This window comes from Monomorium pharaonis, chromosome 2 (genome assembly GCF_013373865.1).
Source record: "Monomorium pharaonis isolate MP-MQ-018 chromosome 2, ASM1337386v2, whole genome shotgun sequence".
Taxonomy (NCBI): Eukaryota; Metazoa; Arthropoda; class Insecta; order Hymenoptera; family Formicidae; genus Monomorium; species Monomorium pharaonis.
In genome coordinates, this window is record NC_050468.1 from 291,554 (window position 1) to 314,745 (window position 23,192).

At 27.9% G+C, this 23,192-nt stretch overlaps 2 protein-coding genes and 1 long non-coding RNA gene across 4 annotated transcripts; 2 read left to right on the plus strand and 1 right to left on the minus strand.

Annotated features, from left to right (window-relative positions):
- Positions 1–636: 636 nt before the first annotated feature.
- On the plus strand, positions 637–9,743 carry LOC105835622 (protein FAN). Its single transcript, XM_012679076.3, has 16 exons — positions 637–794; positions 1,617–1,844; positions 1,993–2,185; positions 2,268–2,453; positions 2,569–2,640; positions 2,788–2,996; positions 3,079–3,241; positions 3,518–3,672; positions 3,949–4,127; positions 4,456–4,587; positions 4,659–4,862; positions 4,954–5,227; positions 5,399–5,629; positions 5,785–5,873; positions 7,516–7,767; positions 8,000–9,743. The coding sequence occupies exons 1-16, from the start codon at positions 781–783 to the stop codon at positions 8,095–8,097; spliced, it is 2,679 nt and encodes an 892-aa protein (XP_012534530.1). The 5' UTR covers positions 637–780; the 3' UTR covers positions 8,098–9,743.
- LOC118644268 lies at positions 801–1,548 on the plus strand. Its single transcript, XR_004962084.1, has 2 exons — positions 801–1,026; positions 1,361–1,548. It is a non-coding gene; the product is annotated as an uncharacterized LOC118644268 (long non-coding RNA).
- A 4,178-nt stretch (positions 9,744–13,921) lies between the features above and the next one.
- Positions 13,922–20,043, minus strand: LOC105839690 (mitochondrial uncoupling protein Bmcp). Of its 2 annotated transcripts, none has more exons than XM_028191089.2 (8): positions 19,892–20,043; positions 19,729–19,814; positions 19,471–19,618; positions 19,012–19,195; positions 18,066–18,184; positions 15,113–15,173; positions 14,956–15,045; positions 13,922–14,816 (listed from the first exon to the last, which is right to left on the minus strand). In XM_028191089.2, the coding sequence occupies exons 2-8, from the start codon at positions 19,799–19,801 to the stop codon at positions 14,700–14,702; spliced, it is 792 nt and encodes a 263-aa protein (XP_028046890.1). In that variant the 5' UTR covers positions 19,802–19,814; positions 19,892–20,043; the 3' UTR covers positions 13,922–14,699. The 2 variants fall into 2 exon arrangements, with proteins under 2 accessions (XP_028046890.1, XP_012541630.1); XM_012686176.3 differs by having other exon boundaries at positions 18,916–19,195.
- Between the last annotated feature and the right edge of the window lie 3,149 nt (positions 20,044–23,192).

Sequence of the window (23,192 nt, forward strand, 5' to 3'; positions counted from 1 at the left end):
TCCTCTCTCTCTCTCTCTCTCTCTCTCTCTCTCTCTCTCTCTCTCTCTCTCTCTCTCTCTCTCTCTCTCTCAATGAAGAGAGATTTTTAATTAAATATTTTCATTAGGACATATAAACAATTTCTTATTTTCTTCTTTCAAGATTACGCATAAATTTTCTCTAACCTTAAAAGAGAGATAGCACGTGATGTTTAAACAGACAATGGTGGGGATTGAGCCAAACGCTATCCATGCACTACCTCTGAAGCAGTAGCACGGATAGCGCACGTTTATGACGTCAAACGCTACGGACAGTGACGTCATCATAATTTTGATAGCGCTATTCAGCGTCTCCGCGAACAGCGGTAGTGCTACGTAGCGCTAAAGCTGGTCACACACACTTTCCGTAGAACGTAACAGTAAGATTTCGACATGTTGGATTGGGCGACCGTAACAGTAAGCGACTAAATCAAGTACGTGATTGGTCAAAACCTTACTGTTACGTTCTACGGAAAGTGTGTGTGACCCGCTTAATAGTGAGCTCCCCGAACGCACCCAAAACGAACCTACTTGAGTGCGTTCGGGGAGACGCTATTAGCGCTATCAGCATCAGTTTATCCTTGTTCTACTTTTAATGAGTAATAAAGATGGACTGATGCTGGTAGCGCTAATAGCGTCTCCCCGAACGCACCCCTTGAATACTATTGTGTTTAGGCTCATAAGTTATAAGTCCTCCAAAAAGTCATCTGTGTTTATTGGGAATAATCATTTTTAATATATGTATTATTTACTCATACGACGATGGAGAAGGAAAGGTGCGTAGAATATTCATAAATTCATCATAGATAAAGTTATAGTAAAAAATGTTTACGAATTATTGATAATTATTCAGTTTAGTACCCCTCATTTCAAATATTGATGTAATTATGTAACTTATATTTTTTATGAAACAATGGGGAACATTAATGCCATAAAAGCAAAAAATGTAAAATTTTATTGTGTTAAAAGTTTCACTCTCAGCATTTTATTTTTTAGGTTAGAATTTCTGTAAGTAAATAAGAAGAAAAAGTTTCAATTTTAGGAGATATAAATGTATTGTTTAATAAATATTTAGAACATTGAAGTCTTATATATATATATATTTCAGATGTCTTAGTTTTAAAATACTTATTATTTGTATTAAAAATTTGGATTAAAATATTGATTAAAAATTTGAATTAAAAACATTTGAAATACTTTAAGTCAGTTACTTGATTCTTTTTATGTAATTTAATGTTAAATAATGATTTTACTTTTTAAGCCTTTATATATAAAAGAAAGATATTAAGTATAGATTTAATTTTGGTCTAAATTTATTTATTAATATAAAGTTAAAATAAAGTTTTAAGCAAGGAAATGTGTGATAAACATGTGGAGCCCCATGGCACGCTAGGTTTCTGTATAACTCCATCCATACGCTGTTTGATTGACCAACTTTATTAATAATTCAGTAAATAATAATCTGAACCAAAATTGGTAATGGAACTTTTAGTTTAAAATTTCACCTTCTTTCACTTTGTAAAAGAAAAATGATTTATTTGAGGATATCCTATATATAAAATAAAAGAATAAGAATTATTTCAAACATTTATTCACAGATTTACAATGCTTCTTTTGGAACCAGGAGAAATATTTTTTGAAGATTATAGCGTTCAGATGAGGATGCTAAATCCTTCATTGTCTGAAGATAAAAAGTGGATAAATGGGAGATTGAAATTATGTTCTAAATCTTTAGTATTTGTAAATAAAGATATTAACCAACCATTAATTAAGATTCAGCTCAAAGAAACTATATCAATCGAACAATTGAGCAATGATATAATAAAGTGGGTATATTTGAAATACAACTGTAAATACTGTAATGAACAAGAAAAAATACACAGAGAAATTAAAAACCGAATAATTCTTTTATCTAATTCTTTTTATAGTTTGATATTATTATATTATTTATTTGTGTATTTGAATTTGTTACAGCAATATGTTGGCAATAGAATGTAAGCAACATGTGGAAATGCTGGAGAAAAATATATTAGCACCATATCGATTTATACATCAGAATAGTATATTTCATTTTTGTTTTAATTATGCAAAAGTAGAAGATTGTCTTTCACAGATCCTACAGTTGCATAGAGCAGCGAGTTTAGTCACTGTAGAACAGAATGCAATGGTAATATTCTTTTATTTATTAGGTATTTTTAAAGAAGTTAGAGTAAACATTAAAATCATCTTAAATAACACTAATTTTTAAGATTATGGCTATTGTACACTCGAGACAGTCACGTGTATCTTTTGATACATCATGGCTTGAGGATCTATATGAACAAGTGGTATTGGAGACACAAGCAAACAAAGTATTACCGCTTGTAATAAATCCAGGCAGAGTATTATTGACTAACTCGAGAATATATTTTCAACCCTATAATAACATGGATCAGGTAATTATTTATAGTTTTATATTATGAGTATGCTGATTTTTGTTTGGACTCTTTCTTTTTATACAGTTTGAAGAGAATATTATTGTATATTAATTATAATATTGTTTGATTTTAGCATCCTGTTCTTAAAATCCAATTGAAGGATATACAGAATATTATAAAAAGGAGATTTTTATTGCGACAAGTGGTAAACATTTCATAATTTGATATTTTCTCTCTCTGCCCTCCCTCCTTCCCCTCTCCCTTCCTTTTCCTGCTTTCTTTTTCCCCTCTTTAGTTATTATATTTTGATAAAATATTGTAAAGAGAAGCTTTATTAATAATTTGTTTACAGGGTCTTGAAATTAAATGGATACGACAAACTGGTAGTAAGATCAAACATTTATTTTTATCATTTCAAAATCAAGATGGTAGAGACAAATTGTATGAAAATTTACTTAAACAATTGGCAGTTTCTCTTGAGACTATACCACAAAATCAAATGACAATGAGATGGCAGAATGGATGTATATCAAATTATGATTATATTTTATACGTTAATAGGTAATTATTATGTTAATTGTTAATTGTTATTGAAAAAGTTATATCAAAGAATACATTTATAAATTGTGTTATATGGTTTCAGTCTGGCAGACAGAACATTTCATGATTTGACACAGTATCCAGTGTTACCTTGGATTATACAAGACTATACTTCTACGACATTAGATTTAAATGACATTAATGTTTATAGAGATCTTTCAAAACCTGTTGGTGCATTAAATCCTAGTCGTCTAAAGAGACTAAAAGTATATATATATATATTTAAATTTTTAATTAAATATTTATATGATATATCCACATTTTAAAACTTTTTAAAATTGGAGATTCTTCAAACATTTTTTTTTAATTAAAATAAACTTAGTAAATCTGAAGTTCTATGACTATTAATATTTAATCACTTTTTCATGTTTACTTTTTAATTCATCATTTTTTAAATAAAATACGAACCAATATCTTTTATATATGTTTATTTATAAAGCTTATTTATTAATAAAGTTTATTTATGTTATATATTATTGTAGGAACGATATTCAGAAATGGCTGAGCCAAAGTTTTTATATGGTTCTCATTATAGCGCACCAGGTTTTGTACTATTTTACTTAGTACGGAAATATCCTCAATATATGCTCTGTCTTCAAAACGGAAGATTTGATCATCCAGATAGAATGTTTAACAGGTACCATACTTTGATATACTTTTATATTTTGTTCTTTTGATATTGATTTGCTTTAAAATATGAACAAATTATAAAATTAATGCACATTTATATACACATGAACAAAAAAAGATTGAAAATTAGAAATAAGAAAAATATATTATACATTTATTTCGTAAGAAAAAGCAGAAAAAAATAATAAGAAATGCTTCAAATATTGTAAAAGTACATAATTACTCTATCAAATGTGCAGAAACGATTTTATGTTTCACTTTTACCAACAAAAACACCTAACAGTATAGCCGACGTATGGAAAAATGTTTTGGTGAATATGTCTGACTTTAAAGAACTGATACCAGAGTTTTATGATGTGAGCAATAGTGGTGACTTTCTAGTGAATAATTATGGCATCGACTTTGGCTATCGGCATGATGGTACAAAAATAGGTGATGTACAGTTACCTCCTTGGGCAAAAGGTAATAAGAGATTTTTATTTTATCTCGTTAGTCCACTTATATACGTTAATAAATAATTGTTATTATCTACAATAAACATTATATTTATTATTCATTATTGTTTTTCAAGATAAATAAAACTTTATTAGGAAATACACTACTTTAATCACTATTAGTATTTTTGAAGTATTTCCTACTGTTTTTTTATTGTTGTTTCTTGTGGCAAATAATAAAATTATTCTTTATTATTTATATGTTCTCAATTATACGATTATATAATGCTATAAATGTATGAATATTTAATATATGAGATAAAAAATTATTAAATTTAACTGATACATGATTTCAGGACCAGCCGATTTTGTACAACAATTAAGAAATGCCTTGGAAAGTGATTATGTTTCTCAAAATCTTCATCACTGGATTGACTTAATTTTTGGATATAAACAACGAGGAATTGAAGCTGATAAAGTTGATAATGGTAAGAATTCAACTTTTATATATTACACGATTGTCAAAATATCTACAATATATTTTTGTTTTTTGTTGTAGTATTCTTTCATTTGTGTTATGAAGGAGCAGTAGATTTAGATACTATACGAGATATAAATGATAGACATGGGCTTGAGGTACAAATTATGGAGTTTGGTCAAATACCAAAACAAATTTTTATTTTACCTCATCCCAAACGTTTAACATCAGCTCCAAATTTATTGTACAGCGAAACATTATTGACTTCGGCAGAATCAACTTCAGGTGTTATCTTACATACTTTTTTTTTTAGTTAATTTATACATATATATAGGGATGTAATATAGCTTATTAAATATTATTTTTAATTTTCCAGGCAGTACATGTATAAAAGAAAAATCAATTAATTTTACTGAATTAATAGTGTTTCAAGCGCACAGAGACTGCGTCACAAGTGTTGTACGAAAAAGTACAACGAGTAACGAAATTATATCAGTAGGACAAGATGGAATGCTTAAATTGTATAACATAAGCGAGAAAAAACTGACACGTAGTGTTACTTTATCTCCGTTGTCTTTGTCATCTTGTATCTCGTATTATACATTATCGCAACGTAACATTCTTGTAGCAGGCTCATGGGATAATACCTTGTAAATATCAGATTTTGTATTTAAAATATTTTTATATATGAATTGTATATTTTTTTTGAATTTGAAGTAGAATTTAGATACAAAATGTCAATCTTTATATAAATTAAAAATTACATGTATATTTTGTACACAAGTAAGAAATGATTCTTGCTTTACTGTATTCTTTTTAAGGATATTTTATGACATCGAATTTGGTAGAGTAATTGATGTCCTGCAAGGACATGAAGATGCTGTATCATGTTTAGCATGGAGCTCTACTCATCAAGTGATTATATCTGGATCATGGGATTGTACTGCAAAAGTTTGGCATGGATACACTTCTGGATCAAAAATTAAGCCTGCGGAATATTTTATCGCACAATTAGATCATGACTCCAAAGTAACTTGCATTAATATATCGAGGTAAAATATTGCTTATATGTGTAGTGTAATAAGTACATTAAAAAAGATAAAAATTTTACCTCCTATATAACAAATTAATTTTAACTAACAATATATGCGATACATACTTATTTCTTTGTATTTGTAAATTAAATACATTTTTATACTGATTATAGAGACGATACCATGTTGGTATCTGGTACAGAAGATGGTGAATTATGTTTGTGGAGCATGAATAATTACAATTTACAATCTACTATTAAAGGTAAATATTTTTTCAAGCTATTGTTATAATTCATCAAATTAAGTATTATAATAAGTATATAAAAAATTGCAACCAGATATTTACACAATCTTTATTACATAAATCTTTATGTATTTAATCATTTGTAAGTTAAAATGTACCCATTATTTTTATAGAAAATTTATTATTTTTATAATAAAGAAATATCTACACGGGCGCAAAAAAAAACGAGACAAAAATTTTTGACCGATTTTTATGGAATCTTCAAAGTGATGCAACTTTGCGAAAAATCATCCAAATTACATGTACTTTTTTTTAAATTAAAGGGTAAAGACTTTACTTTGAGAATCCCTAGGCGAAAGTTTGATTTGTTAAGTGCAAACCTTTTGTATCGCGTAAAAATTAAACATGTTTTTTTTAATTGAAAAAAGTAAAAGTTTGTTATCATTTTTCACAAGTTTCTCGTTAATATCTGGCTAATATTAATCTGTCTTAAAGTTCATTCTTTTCTAAGCAATTTAAAAAAAATACATGTTGATACGATGTTTTTTGTTGATTGCACACGAGTTTGAAATTTGCACTGCATTTTAAGGTATTTTAGCGAATAAATACGGTATTTTTTTAATATTATGAATTTTGAGTATCAATATGATATTGCACATTGATTTTATTCGTGTTTAACTCAATCATACCGCCGTCATCAAAGTGACCCAATGTGCACCACGTAGAGAATGACGGTCGGATTTTGTACATCATGAGGCCCTGAAAAGGCTGATTTGTGAAATAAAATTTGAACTTTTATTTTTTATGTATGAGTATGTGTATACATATATATATATTTACGTGTATGTGTGGGTTTATGAGTATAGAGGAATGTGATCTTCTGTTGACTTCAGTGAAATTGGTGCATCAGCTATCCGTTATATTCAGATCAGTAAGTACAAATTTCTACTGATGAATTTCAGAACCACATGATGTACAAAATCCGACCGTCATTCTCCACGTGGTGCACATCGGGTCACTTTGATAACGGCGGTATGATTAAGTTAAACACGAATAAAATCAATGTGCAATATCATATTGATACTTAAAATTCATGATATTAAAAAAATACCGTATTTATTCGCTAAAATACCTTAAAATGCAGTACAAATTTCAAACTCGCGTGCAATCAACAAAAAACATCGTATCGACATGTATTTTTTTTTAAATTGCTTAGAAAAAAATGAACTTTAAGAATCTGAATTAATATTAGCAAGATTTTAACGAAAAACTTGTGCAAAATGATAACAAACTTTTACTTTTTTCAATTAAAAAATACATGTTTGGTTATCATGCGATACAAAAGGTTCGCACTTAACAAATCAAACTTTCGCGTAGGGATTCTCAAAGTAGAGTCTTTGCCCTTTAATTTAAAAAAAGTACATGTAATTTGGATGATTTTTCGCAAAGTTGCATCACTTTGAAGATTCCCTAAAAATCGGTCAAAATTTTTGTCTCGTTTTTTTTGCGCCAGTGTATATCGATAACGAAAAAATAATGTTTAATAATCGTTCATATGCAAGCTATTTTCAATTCTTATCAGAAAATACTTTTTAATTATAAAATAAAATATGGATACTATTACTATAATTAATATCTGTTATCCTTTTTTCATTTAAAGGCCATATATGTAGAGTAAACGCGATAACGTTCGATAAGCAATGCAGCAGCATGATATCATGTGCAGAAGACAAAGTATTAAATATAACTGATGTTCGAACAAGTACACAGATATATTCCGTCAGTCTAGAAAGTGAACCATTGACATTAACATGGATGAAAACGTTCTTGTTGATAGGCGATAATGACGGAAATCTTAATATCTGGAATCATCAAAAGGCTGCATTTGCCCCACAAATACATTGTCATGATGGTAAATTCCTTATTATTATTCCTTATTACATTGCGTACTTATTTATACTACTTATATATTTATATACTATATAAGTATGATATACTTATTAAAAGAATCTGTTCATAATAAAATGATTAATCTTTTACTAATTTATTTGAAATAAATATTTTTCTATATTTTTCTTTTATATTTTATAAAATATAGAAATTATACACAATAAATTATTGATAGTTATAACATACATTTTCAGGACCGCTTTGCGCCTTAGCTATAACCGCTGATAGTAATTTAATGATAACAGGTGGAAAAGACAGGAAAGTTATCGTGTGGGAATGTCACGATCATTAATACAGTATTATAAATGATTACTGTCAATGTATAAAGAAAAAGTTGTGTAAATAGAATGTAGGTCTAATATCATATTTTATTATTTATTTATTATATAAAGGATATTAAAACTTGAGATATAGCGTAGAAGAAATGGCATATTCAGAGTAATCTAAGAAAAACGTTAAAATATTTACATTTAAAAGCATATGTGAGGCTTATAAAAAAATACCAAATGTCGTTATACTTAACCTTTTCAGGGGCACATTTTTTCTAGCAATTATGTCGGATAGATTTTGTCGTATCTGTATGTTTTGGATCATGTTGAAACGGAATCCGAAATCAAAATTTAAAAATTTGAAATGACGGATCCAATATGACGGATATCGATATAAAAATTAAAAATTTAGAGATTAAGAAAATATAGCCGTATTCTACACATTTATAATAAAAAAGGTCTCATTCGGTTTTTCACTAAAATGCATAGTTTTCGAGAAAAAAATTCCCGGAATGATAGTCTTGTAATCATTTCATTCAATATTTTGTAACCATTTAAAATTTTTAGGTTAATTTCATAATCAGCAACCCAAATAACCATTAAGTACAAAATTCTATATAAATGACTTATAAATCAAGTGAATAAATCATTTTTATATGCCAAAATAGCATTTTGCAATATATTTCGTTGAAAAAATAATAACAATATATTTTCTACAACTTCAACTTAATATGACCTACAATTAGTTCGTCATCCCTAGAATCTAAAATTATGATCTGAAATCTTTATTTACATTCAAGGGACTTCTAAGAATGAATTTATCGTAAAAAAACAGCATTTTTCATCATTATTAATAATTGCAAATTCAATGATGGATGCAAAACTCGTATAGTAGCGCATAGTTCTAACATTAACAATTAAGTATGGAACAGTTTATTTCACGATTATACTACGATATAACACACCGCAGTTATATTTAAAAAACTAAAGAAAATGAGTTCGGAAGTTTTCCACTGCCTCTGAAAGGGTTAATATATTATATCGATAAATTAAAACAAAATTTGTTTTCTTTTTTAAAATTGCTTCATATTAGATTCTTAACATATTGAATGGCTGAAATGTGTACGCTCTATATTTGAGAGAAACAAAAAAGTCTTTTGAAACTATACATTTTTAACTTATAAAACTTTTGTACATTTATATTTATGTTTCTTACATAAAAATATACATTTAATTCTTATATATTGAATAGAAAATATAAATTATTTAAAAAATATTGCTGAATGTATCTACAATATTCCTTTGTAATGGAATACAAATTTTTACATTGATATTAAAATTTTTAACTTATACATGTGATATATTATATAATGTTACATTCCATTTTTTAAATAAAATATTTCTCAATTGTACATTAATCTTTCCATCTTAACAGAAAAACAAATAATTTTGTTATTAATTATGATAAACTATTATATTACATTTAATCAAAAATCATTAGCTTATAAATATTTATATTGCAAAATAGATATTATTTTAAACTAATAATAGTAATATATATATTTTTTTTAATGTTATTTTGGCATTGCTGTATAAGAAAATTGAACTAAGATTTGAATACAATATTTATAAAGTGAGAAAAATATATGTACATTAATTAAAGTTCTAAAAGAATTAAGATTTGATTCTAAAAGTATTGACCCTTTCAAGGGGATACTAAACTGCTCGTCAAACTTGATCGAGGTCGATAATGTAGTCATTCGTGCACATCATTAACAAAATTTGGTATGTATTTTTTTTTATAGATTTGGAAATCCTTTTCCAGAATTAAAGTTTATGTATTAATATCAGCTTATAAATTTAATTTCATACCAAGAATTAAAAAAAATTTTTTTAGATTGCTCTTTTTAGACACGAAATTTTCGTACTCATTAAACTTTTTTATTAGACCGCCTACGCTCAATCTGAAAGCGTATTGTTCCTAAATGTTTGCTCCACTTGGGCCCAGGCTTGATTGTGGTCTAAAATTTTTACATCAGACATTTTGTTAGGCCGGATCTACAATAGGTGTAGTAAGCCTTAAGCCATAAGGAATTAACCAATTATATTCGATTATTTTTCTCATATTCGACTATAATTGGTCAATTTCTTGTGGCATAAGGCTTACTACACCTATTGTAGATCCGGCCTTACGAGTCGACGCTAGAAGCCGACAATTTTAAAATTTTTTGTTTTTCCTACAAAATCGTTACAGCCTGGCTTTGTTATTATCCATACTTTAATTCTGGAGGATTTTTTATTCTGTAAATGCAATTAAAAAATTAGTGAGCAATAAAATTATCGGTAAAACAGGACAACTTTAACATCCCCTTAAGGGGATCCGGGAGTGACAGAGATACCGACATTTTTTGGGGAACTTGGATTTTTGAATTGGAGTAACAGAATGCAAAATCCTTTTACAGGATTAAAGTACGCACAAAAATGAAGGGGGTGACGTACGATTTGTTCTGATAAATAAAAAAAAATTGTTATTTATTAGTCACCTAACGACAATATTTGCTTCATACAAAAAATCTATAATTTATATGTATAAAATAATCACGTCGCCCCCTAGAAAAAACTCAGGAATAATATCGTGCAATTAGAAATAAGATTAGAATTCCTAGAAAAAGATTCGCATTCCGCAAATTGGAAAATGAAAAAACGAAAATTTGGGTTATGTACACGTAAAAAGTCGATAAGTAGAGCAATATAAGAAAAATTTTTTTCGTTTTTAATATAAAATCCAATTTATAGATTAATATTAATATGTGTACTTTAATTCTGGAAAAGGATTTCTAAATCTATACAAGAAATACATATAAAATCTCATTAATGATGTGCACGAATGACTCTACATTATCGACCTCGATCAAATTTCAAAGGCACTCCTGGATCCCCTTAAGGGGATGCTAAAGTCATCTGTTTTACCGATTGAACACTAATTATTTTCTTTTTCATTTGGCTCTTAATTGATTTCATGGAAGTAAATCTTTCTCCAGAATTAAAGTATAAACAATAACAAACTCTGCTAGATACAATTTTCTTTAAAAAACAAAAAAATAAAAAATTATACTTTTGTGCAGTCGTCTCGTAACTTTCATCCACAACACTAAGTTTTAAAGACTCTTTACGTACAAAATAACTGTTATGCAGGGTTGTCACTATAGGAAAGAATAATGTGCTTTCAGAACAGCTAAGAAGCTTTTGGTATAAGAGAAAAATGTCTATGAAAATTTCATGTATGTGTGAGTGCAGATTCGGAAGAAGTCGATAAGTAGAGTAATATAAAAAAAATTTTTTTGTTCTCGATATAAAATCCAATTCACAGATTGATATTAATATGTGTACTTTAATTCTAGAAAAGAATTTCCAAATCTATAAAAGAAATATATACGAAATCTCATTAATGATGTGCACGAATGACTCTACATTATCGACCTCGATCAAGTTTGAGAGGCAGTCCAGCATCCCCTTAACCTATTTAAGACCAAATGTCCACTATTTTTTCTCCAAGTTCAACGCTCAAACTTTTTACATAGACGTCGTAGAAAAAAACTCAGCATAACGTTTTCGATAGTCTGAAACCTCATTTTTCGAATGCTGGCGTCAAAATTGACGTATAAAGCAAGTAAAAAAGTTATGGCCCATTTTTTCAAAAAGAGCAACATTTTTCGATATTTTTTTCTAAAAATTTTTTCTACAAACATTTTGGATGCGAAAATGTTTTACAGGAGCATTGCAATAGGGATAAATCATGGAATAGATATCTGCTCTTTCAAATTCTATTGCGATTTTTTAAAAATTCAACATGGCGGATTTAATATGACGGTCAAAAGATGGAAAAACCGTATATAACCGAAATATTTTTGATTTTCTCGCTTTTTCTCGTAATATTTTTTTAAAATACTTTCAAAATACACAAGTTTGTTATTTTATGTGAGTTGAGATTATAATAATACATAAGTAATACAAATAATGGCGGTTTTTTTTTCTAGAAGTACGAGAAAAATCATTTATCGCGAAATAATGGAGAAAAGTCATAAGTAAGTGTTCATATTTGGTATTTCATCATGCTCACATCTACGCATACACCTATGTACATAAAAAAAATATATGTAGGTGATTATCTTCTTATTTTTACATTCTTTAGCCGTTAAAATATGCCGTTGCTCGACTCTCACCACGAGGGGGTAACTATGAATTAGAGAGTTCTTTTTTGTCTTTGTTTTTTTTTAAGCCTTGTTTCGGGAAATTTCATGATTTATAAAGGAACGCTTATAAATTCTATAATATGTTGGAATCAAATAAAAATTTTTTAAAGAAATAAAATACAAAAAATTAAAATTTGAAAAAATACCCCCCCCCCCCAAAAAAATAATAAAAAATAAAAAAACAGATTCTAATTCACATTTACCTCCTCGCGGTGAGAGTCGGGCAACGGCAACATATTTTGACGGCTGAAGAATGTAAAAATAAAAAGATAATCATCTATATTATATATATACATACATATATATACATATATATAAATAATAGTCTAAGCCAAAATTTTTAAAGGAACATTTAGTTTAAAATTTTATTCTCTTTCATTCTGTAAAATAAAAATTATTCATTCTGGGACACCCTAATATATATATATATATATAATAATTAACAACTAAAAATAAAAAATAATAAATTATTGAAACAATTTCTAATTTTATTTATTTTTATCTATTTACTTATTAGTTTACTTAGTTATTTATTTCTCTATTTATTTATTAATTTAAATTTATTTATTTATTCATTAATATAAAAAATAAAAATAAAGTTTTAAGTAAGGGAATGTGTAATAAGCGCGTGGAGAGCCCGTGGAGCCACATGGCACGCTACGCTGCTGCGTATGCCGGCCGCGCGCCGTCTGATTGATCAACTTTATTTATTAATAATTCAGTAAATAATAGTCTAAGCCAAAATTTTTAAAGGAACTTTTAGTTTAAAATTTTATTTTCTTTCACTCTGTAAAATAAAAATTATTCATTCTGGGACACCCTATATATATATATATATATATATATATATATATATATAAATCGTGAAATAGATATTTGTTTCTTCAAATCCTATTGCGATTTTTCAAAAATTCAACATGGCGAATTTAATGTGGCGAATTTAATATGTATATATAGGGTGTCCCATATATATATTTGATACATAGGTATATGCGTAGATGTGAGCATGATGAAATACCAGATATAAATGGCTTTTCTTCATTATTTGGCGACAAATCATGTTTTCCTCGCATTTCTTGAAAGGAACCGCCATCATTTGTATTGATTATGTATTATTATAACCTCAACTCATATAAAATAACAAGCTTATGTATTTTTAAAGTATTTTAAAAAGATATTACGAGAAAAAAGCAAGAAGGTCAAAAATATTTCGGTTATATACGATTTTTCCACCTTTTGATCGCCACATTAAATTCGCCATGTTGAATTTTTGAAAAATCGCAATAGGATTTGAAGAAACAAATATCTATTTCACGATTTATCCCTATTGCAATGATCTTGTTGCAAAACATTTTCGCATCTAAAATATGGAATTTTTAGAAAAAAAATGTCGAAAAATGTTGATCTTTTTGAAAAAATAGGCCATAACTTTTTTTACTCGCTTTGTACGTCAATTCTGACGCCGGCATTCGAAAGATATTTCATACTATTGAAAACGTTATACTGAGTTTTTTTCTACGATGTCTATGTAAAAAGTTTGAGCGTTGAACGTGGAGAAAAAATAGTGGACATTTGGTTAAGTAAATAGGTTAAGTTTAATATCAATATTATTATTCATATAATTCATAAAATTAACAAGTAGATTAAGGATAACACTTTTATATCTTATATTAATTTTATAAGAATTTCTTAAAGTGACTAGTGTGTCTGTCAAAAATATAACAATAAATGCTATACAAAAATACTGAAATAAAATAATTCATTATTATATTCATGTAGACAACTGATGTTCATGTAGATAATGATTAGTATGATACAAAATATTAATAAATCAAACAAGAACTTTAAACTGTATATACATGGTATGTCAACATTTTATATGCATTAATTTATTATATTTATTAATTTACTTAAAAAATCTTTCAGTGCAGAATCAAATTTATTCTATATAAAAATTTCAATATAATCGAAGTAATATATGCAATAACGTGAATAACATTTATATAATACTTGTCATTGTATAATAATAGAAATGTAACTCTAAAAAGTCATTGTCAACAAAAAACATTTATGAAACTTGTACTTTAGGAAGCTCTTGAATTTTCCTAATTACTTTCTTTTTCTTATATCTATTTCTAAAATTATATTACGCACACGCGCGTTGAAAAGTGCTTTGCTTAATTTGGGAACTTTTAAATGATATTACTTATTTTATGTGCGCATTAATTGTCACTTTCATAATCAATGAATTGTATACAAATGAGATTATCAGACAGTAATGTTACATACATAATAATGTTTATGGTAAAATGTATTTTCAGACTTTATCATAGTGAAGAATTTCAATATGCAATATGGTAGTTAACGATGCATCACAACTGTTTTAATTGCTCATAAGTAATAAAAAATATTATATTCCATGGTCCCATTCGGAACCACGTCGGGATAAAACCTTTGTATAGTGCTACGATGCCTTCATTTTTAATCGTCTACAAGGAAAGAAGTTTTTTTATATAAAAATGAATTGGAGATGTATACATAGATAATTTGAGATACACACGCGCGCATATTTTAAAAATACTTATAGCTATTTAAAACATAATATCTTGAATAAATAAAACTTTATACCTGAACCAAACAATCTATACTGCCACTATAAATGTATGATGAAGACTTATTGCCAGCTATGCGCACTCTTCTTTGATTCATCAATCGAGTCTAAAGAAAAAAACATCTTTTAAAAAAAATTTTAATTACGTGCATAAATATAGAATAATTTACTTACGCGAACTACGTCTATAGGCGTTGAAGCTACGGCACTCCCCATACTAGCTACAAAACTAGATCTAAAAAATATAATCGAATTTATTCTTATATTATACATTTATTCTTATATTATAAAAATTACATCTTAAATTAATTAAATATAATTGAATTAAAGATACTTTTTACTTATGGATTTTAATAAATTTTGTTTAAAACTTTTTTAATAATAATATTATATTAAGATTTTTAACTGTAATATCAAATTTTCCATTTGATATTACAGTTAAAGCAAATTAACCCTTATCCAGACATTATAGAAAGTTCAAAGTGCATAATACCACGTTTGTATGATGATGACCAATATTTCAATAGACCAGAAGTACGTGTCCGAACAAAAAGAAAACAAAAACAAGATTTTTTATGACAAAAAATGAAGAAGTTATGCGATGGACAATTAGTATCTTAGAAATTTCATAGGCTTAAAATGCACAAATACTAATCAAATAATCTTTGCAAGGTAGTTTAATATGTATAATCATCTGGATGATTGTTTTAACAATTCCTGAACTAAACACAGAGTGCTGAACACAGCTTCCGTGTCAAGCTTCTCTGGTCATCTCAAAATCCGTCTATTGCACGTGCCCATACGCATGACAATGTGAAAGGACCTGGAAATAAAATTTTAAATTTAGGAGAGTTTTACTCCTTTTTTTATTAATGTGCAGCATATAGAAAATTGCGCAATTAATTTTTTAATCCTAGAGTCTAAAATGTAATAAAATTCAAATATCGGTTGTTTCAAAATAAAATTAATAATTTCTATATTAAGAGAAATATTTCATAATTATATTATCATATAATCATATTAATTATATTAATGAAGCAGTTTAAGCATAATTATATTAATAAACAAAAATAATATGATAAACAGATCAATGTATCGAGCCAAGACAAATTTTGTTAATACATTATAATTAATTAGATAAACATTATATAATTATAAATGCGACTAATAACTGTGTTAAAGAAACGTTTCGATCATACTTAGTCCTCTTTAGTCATAATACATTACCAGTATGTATGAACTTAAAACATAAATGAAATGATGAACACGCAAATATAATTAAACAAGTAATACAGTTAAACAAGATGACCATTGTCAACAAAATAATCACGTGTTTGATTGGAATAACGTTAAAATATTAGATTCTGAATCAAGATACCAAAAAAGGTTAATTTCAGAAATGATTCATATTAAGGAGCAAGTTAATGGCATCAATTTACAGGACACGGAGTGTCTTGACAATTCTTATTATTGTTTGTTTGACATTTTGTCGAAAATGACTAACGGAAAATAAGTCTCGCTCATTCTGCCTCTGACTACCGAATGTTACACTCGTCTCTAGCGCTTTGTCGAATACTCTGTGTGTTGTTGCTCTTTTTAATATTGTGTTTTAAAATCTGCGATTAACATATATAAGTTTACAGTTTTCTGCAATACGCATACCAGTTTATGTTATTCATAACACCACCATCGTTTCCATCGTTCTTATAACCCATCAATCTTATAAATTTATTTTAATATGAAAACGGACTTACGAAAAAATTTCATTATTTTTCATTTTATTATTCATTTAATTATATTATTGATTGGTTTACGTTTTTATTTATTATGACATAATTTGATACGCAATGAGCTGTTTTATGGTTGTTCAATGGTCATCTTGTTTAACTGTTTAATTATATTTTCGTGTCTATCATTTCATTCATGTTTTAAGTTCATACATATTGGTAATGTATTATGACTGAAGAGGACTAAGTATAGTCGAAACGTTTCTTTAACACAGTGTTATTAGTCGCGTTTATAATTATATAATGTTTATCTAATTAATTATAATGTATTAAGAAAATTTGTCTTGGCATTCTTTATGTCACAAGAAAATGATAGAGCGCTATCATTTTCTTATCACCTTGTTTAATTTAAGACTACCACCAAAAAAAATATTCTTTATTAAAAATAACTGTTACTTACTAAAAGAAAAAATTAAGTAATTTTTTCTTTAAGTATTAGAATTGATATTTTTTTGTATACATGCATATATGTATACAATATTTATACACACACATATTTTTTGCCGTTAGAAAAATTTATTTTTATTTAAAAAAACAAGGAACTATCATAATTCAAGAAGAGGCATTACGCGTCTTTCGTGCGTAGCCATGCCGCTTGTTGTAAACAATTCCCTCGCGCGTCTAACAACCTCAAGCGCTGGACGGCCAGATCTCGTTGCACGCTTGCATTTGGCAGTAGGCTGGGCAAATCAGCTACATTTTAAAATTAATAACTCGTTAACTATTGCGAAAATCGCAAAATGGTAAAGAAATCTTTTACTTAGTTTAATCCGTTCTATCTCTTAGCAAACGCCAACGTTTTTGACATATCAAAAATTTTCTGACACACTATATGTATATGTATACACGCACGCATGCACGCACGATTTCTAAAAGATTTTTTCCAAGTGCCTTTTTTTACTCTATTTTAATATGCAATATATTATCTATTATTGTTAAATAATTATACATAACATTCAAAGGCCTTTTTATATATCTATATATATAATAGCAGTTTATAGTTATTAATCCTATTTCAATTATTAAATATGTGTGTGAAATTATATCTTTTTTTATCTTTTGTTCTATAAATTGACAAATATTTTATTTAAAAAAATAAATCTTTGCTGTCCGGATAAGAGTTAATCAATAGTGACAATTAATAGTGTAATAAATACCATTTTGATAAAAATTATTTCAATAGCATATTGAGTAAATCTTTCTTTTCTGTAAATAACTTTATTGAAAAGTGTATGTTTTAGTTACCATAAATTAAAAAATAATTTACTTTAATAATCAATAAACATTTTTCAATATTTTATGTAGATATTATATCTACATTTAGTAATAAAAAAACTTACACAAAATGATTACTAACGCTATTTCCCAATACATTCATGCATCTGCTCTTAGTATAGTCATATATAGGTAATTCCACACCCGCAATAACAGCTGCTCGTTGAGCAGTTGGCCCAACACCCTGCATTAAAAAAAAATTAATTTTTATATATTATTATGTATACATACACAGGGTGTCTCAAAACATATGGGTTAACGCTCATAAAAAGGTAGAAGAAATCGAGATGAACATAAAAGTCTAATATTGTCTTGAGTTAGGTCTAGGGTTAGGTCCACCAATAATCAAGGTATTAATTTTTCAAATTATGCGAATGAGAGCGCGCTGAGGGAAGAGCTCAATCCGCTCGAACCATAACACGGAAGAAAAAATCTATCATGAATGTATGATAAGTTTTTATTAATTTACTGTTCACAATTACGATAGAAATTAATTAGATTATTTGCAGATTCCATACGTTAATATCTCGATTATTGGACCTAACTCAAGATAATATTGGACTTTTATGTTTATCTCAATCCTTTCTACCTTTTTACGAACGTTGACCCACATGTTTTGGGACACCTTGTATATAAATAAAAAATTCAATTGTTAATAAAAAATCTAGATAATAATCCTTAAAACCTAATTCTTTTATTACAATCTTTTATTATATTCTTCTCTTATATTTCTTATATTGTATTCTTTTATTATAATCTATAATAAATGTATTTATTTGCATCAATTTAATATCAAGATTGAATTAGTAAATTTTCAATAATATTTAATCACCTCAAAATATGATTTTTAAAACAGCACATATATGTACACACATGCATGTATGTAAGTAATGTCTTAAAAATTATTTTTATTACCCTCCAAAGTCCACGAACACCTTCGTGTTTGTATACATCTTGAAAACAAGTAAATAGAGATACATTTGTTTCATTGCCTGTTACTTGCATACGAACTTTTATCACATCAGTAGGATTGGCAATTGCGCTTGATATAGCTCCAGCTAATGCTGCACAAATAATATTTATGGTGACTAAATCTCCTGTAGCCCATGCATCAATAGCAGCTTTCTTAAGCGAATAGTAAGTTCCAAACTTTATAGTCCCATATGTTGCTTGTCGTAAGATTGCAGAACTAATCCTAAATAATATTAAAAATTAATCTTATTAAAAAATTGGTTATATATGTAATATATGTTTAAGATTGCAAAAGTAACGTTATCTTCAATCAGATAATAATAATAATAGTTTTCAGTTTCAAAGATATAAAAATTCTTTGTTTCTCTATATTTAAATAAAATATTTTTTACTATTACGATTAAAACATCTTCTAATAATTTTAAATAAAATAGATTTAATGTTAAACATGTTATTTCTCAAACTAAATTCTTATTAAAAGATTCTTTTCATGCCTACCCAGCATATAAACCTTTTATTCCTTCTTGCTTAGATATTTGCAATAAAGCATCAGTCATACCAGAATATCTTAAATGTGCAAGCTTTTGATCATATTTCTGTCCTTGTACTTGCAGTCGTGTTTTTGTCGTATCTAAAGGAAAAGTACCTGGAGTAAAAGAAATGGAAATTACTTATTACAGTATATGTGCATATATTGGATAATTCGAAATATTATTTTATATAATAATACAAAAATCATTATTTTTATTCACTTACACAGCTCTGCAACGATTGAAGCTATACCACCATACACAAAAGGTCTCCAATCTTTCCAATTTCTCTCTCCCATTACCAGCTTTAATCTATTGAAAGAAGACAACGATGTAAATAGATTTACTAATAGAAAAACGAATTAAGAGACTATCAAAAAATAACTGACATAAAAGAAGAATAGATTTCTTCTCATATATTATCAGGTTTAAGCGAATTTCTTTATAATGGAAAAATAGCGACATATATGTAATTTAGGTTAGTTTTAATTTTATAAACTCCCTTAGGCCGAAATCACATGGTGCGGAATAGAGCTGCGGAATAGAACGTGCGTCATAGAAGCAGCCAATCAGAGCTTTGCCGCCGCTGCGTTCGTTTTCTCCCAGCTGGGAGCTGGGAGTAGTTGGAAACCGATCAAATGGGTGCATTTAGTGCAAATAGCAATGAAATATTATGGACGGGATTCATAGGCCGGTATTCATAGTCGAATCTTATTTAAAGATCGTCTCAAGCAATGTCTTAAGATGCTAATACGACTCTATGATTGGCTGATGGCATCTTAAGACAGTACTTAAGATGATCTTAAATATGAGATCCGACTATGAATACCGGCCATAGACCGATCTTAAGCTCAAGCTCAATTGTCTTAAGTCTAGCTTCGAGCCGACTTGAGACTTACTTAACCAATGAAATAACAGCATTGACGTCTCAAGATCGTGCTTAAGCTGGAACTTGAATAAGATTCGACTATGAATTCCGGCCTATGTCAGGCGCGATAACGTATGCATATATTTTATATAACCAAAATTTATCAGTCAATTCAAGGTAATGTTTTTTCTTTGTTTAATAATACTTAAATATAAAATAAAGTTTAACATTTATTATATTAATAAATAAAAAGCAAAGAATGAAAGGAACATTAAATTTTATTAATATTTTTTATTATAATGTATGGTTGCCGTCTATGCCCTATAGGTAGTAAAAATAGAAGGTACAACCGTATGCGAATAATAGTTTGATAATTCTTCATGTATTATAACTTAATTGCTACAATGTGTTCCAAATAATTTTTTATTTTTGGTACGTTTCTCCTTTCATCTCGTGTTGTTACTGAACAAGATATTTTGTAATTCTTCATCGTCGTCATCATTGTTATTAGACGATAAACTTATATACTAGAAGAATCAAACATGTTTTCGAGTAAAATATTCTTCAATAATAACTTTTCCATAATAATAATAATTAATGTTGATTAAATTTGTATATTCTTTTTATTGACTTTCGTTTCTTGTTCAACAATACGAAAAGAAAGAGCCTGTAAATACATTCCCCTACAGCATGAAATATTGCTGCAACGTTGCAGAAATATTATTTTGCAAGATTGGAATATTGCAGAAAATATTACTGCAATATTGCAGCAATATTTCTATGTCCGCTCCAAAACAATATTGTGCAATATTTCTGCAATATTTCAGCAATATTCCCCGTAAGATTTCTGTAATATTTCAGCAATATTGCTGCAATATTTCTTGTAAGATTGCTGTAATATTTCTGAAACGTTAATGCGCAATATGAAGGAAATGTTGCAGGTGGTTAAATTAATCAATTAATATGTAAGATGTGTATTATACAAAAAACGGGAAATGAATTTATTGTCATACCGTTACGGCACAATAATTTGAAAAATTAATAATTAAAAAAGTAATTAATTAAATTAACATACACCAACGGATATCGAATATCGTTCTATTCTAGATTTAGGTAAGCATTAAAATGAAGCAAGTCCAGAAAATGCCCATCCTGATCAATTTATACGCTAGAATTACACATGCATGTATGGTTCACACATGTTTAATTAATGTATTATATATATAAGTCAGAGTGAACATCTTTTGGACTTGCTTCACTCAATCTAGTATGGAACGCAACGCTGTCGTGATTACAGAATTTGTTGTACATCTATGTATCTTTTAGCTCTAATCTTACATAAAAATTTAAAATAAAAATATCCTGCTCTATTTTTTTATTTGTCCCTTAAAACTATGTAAAATATTACTTATTGTTAGTTCTAGATTAAGAAATACGGATTATAGGGAAATAAATTTTGCAAGGTTGCAATATAATATTGCCACAATATTGTGCAATATCTGTTAGGAAATATTACATTTGTAATATTGCTACAATATTGCACAACATCTGCTAAGAAATATTACATTTGTAATATTGCTGCAATATTGTGCAACATTTGCTAGAGAATATTATATTTGTAATATTGCTACAATATTTCTGCAATATTGGTTATATTATGCACTATTGCAATATTTCTGCAACGTTGCAGCAATATTTCATGCTGTAGGGGTTATATTAAATAATTATTTATATATTCAGTAATTTTTTATATTGATTAGTTAATTTACGAAAAGTAATATTTTATGAATTTGCATTAAGAAAATATTTTATTTCAAGTAATTTGTTAAATTTTATGTCACAACTACACATAACAATAAAAGATATTAAGAGAATTTTAATGTTCCTCTTATTTCTTGCTTTTTATTTATTAATAATTTTATTTTACATTTACTCTATTTTACATTTAAGTGTTATTAAACAAAGGAAAAGGATTACCTTGAATTTGCTAAATTTCAGCAATCGTAGGTATAAGTTATATAAAACACGTGCGTACGTTAAGAAAACGAACACAGCCGACACAGCGTTGGGAATTCTCAATACTACCAACTTAACCTTTTTTCCCAACACCAGCTAAAGCTATTTTCGAACGCAGGCCGCATCAACACATTCTAATGCGGCAAAGTTCTGATTGGCTGCTTCTATGACGCACGTTCCCAGGTAGCAAGCCCACATCATTTTGACGTTCCAAAATGGTCATATCTGGTCATATGTCGTCAAAATGACCATTTTTTTACATGACCTAAAATTGACGTCATGATGTGACGTCATTTCGAAGTCATATTTCAGTGTAACGTCCCAGCGTCCGGAAAATTTTGTCCAAAAGTTTCTCGCGAAACTTGTCCAGATGCATGCGCGCTGAGTTACCTTACTCAGTAATACGTTTCTATGGCTCATTCTTACTTTCGTTTAAGTCGTCATTATATAATAATAATTCAAATATTAAGCACTTAATCGTACTTTAAAATTACGTACATATATATATAAAAATCATATATTACATATATGTATACTTTAAGTTATCTAGCATTATCTTAACTCTCTTATTGGTACGAACGCATAGGCAATCGGATCGTTTAAACTTCTAAATTCTTACTCTCGTATCCCAGGTAACAGACTGACGTCGTTTTGACGTCAGAATTTGGTCCTTTACTGACCACTTTTGACGTCATTAATTGACGTCTTTATGACGTGAAAATGACGGTCTAATGTCACAAAAACTTGACGTCACTGCACGACCATATTTTGACGTCATTCAATGACCATATTTCGACGTCATTCGA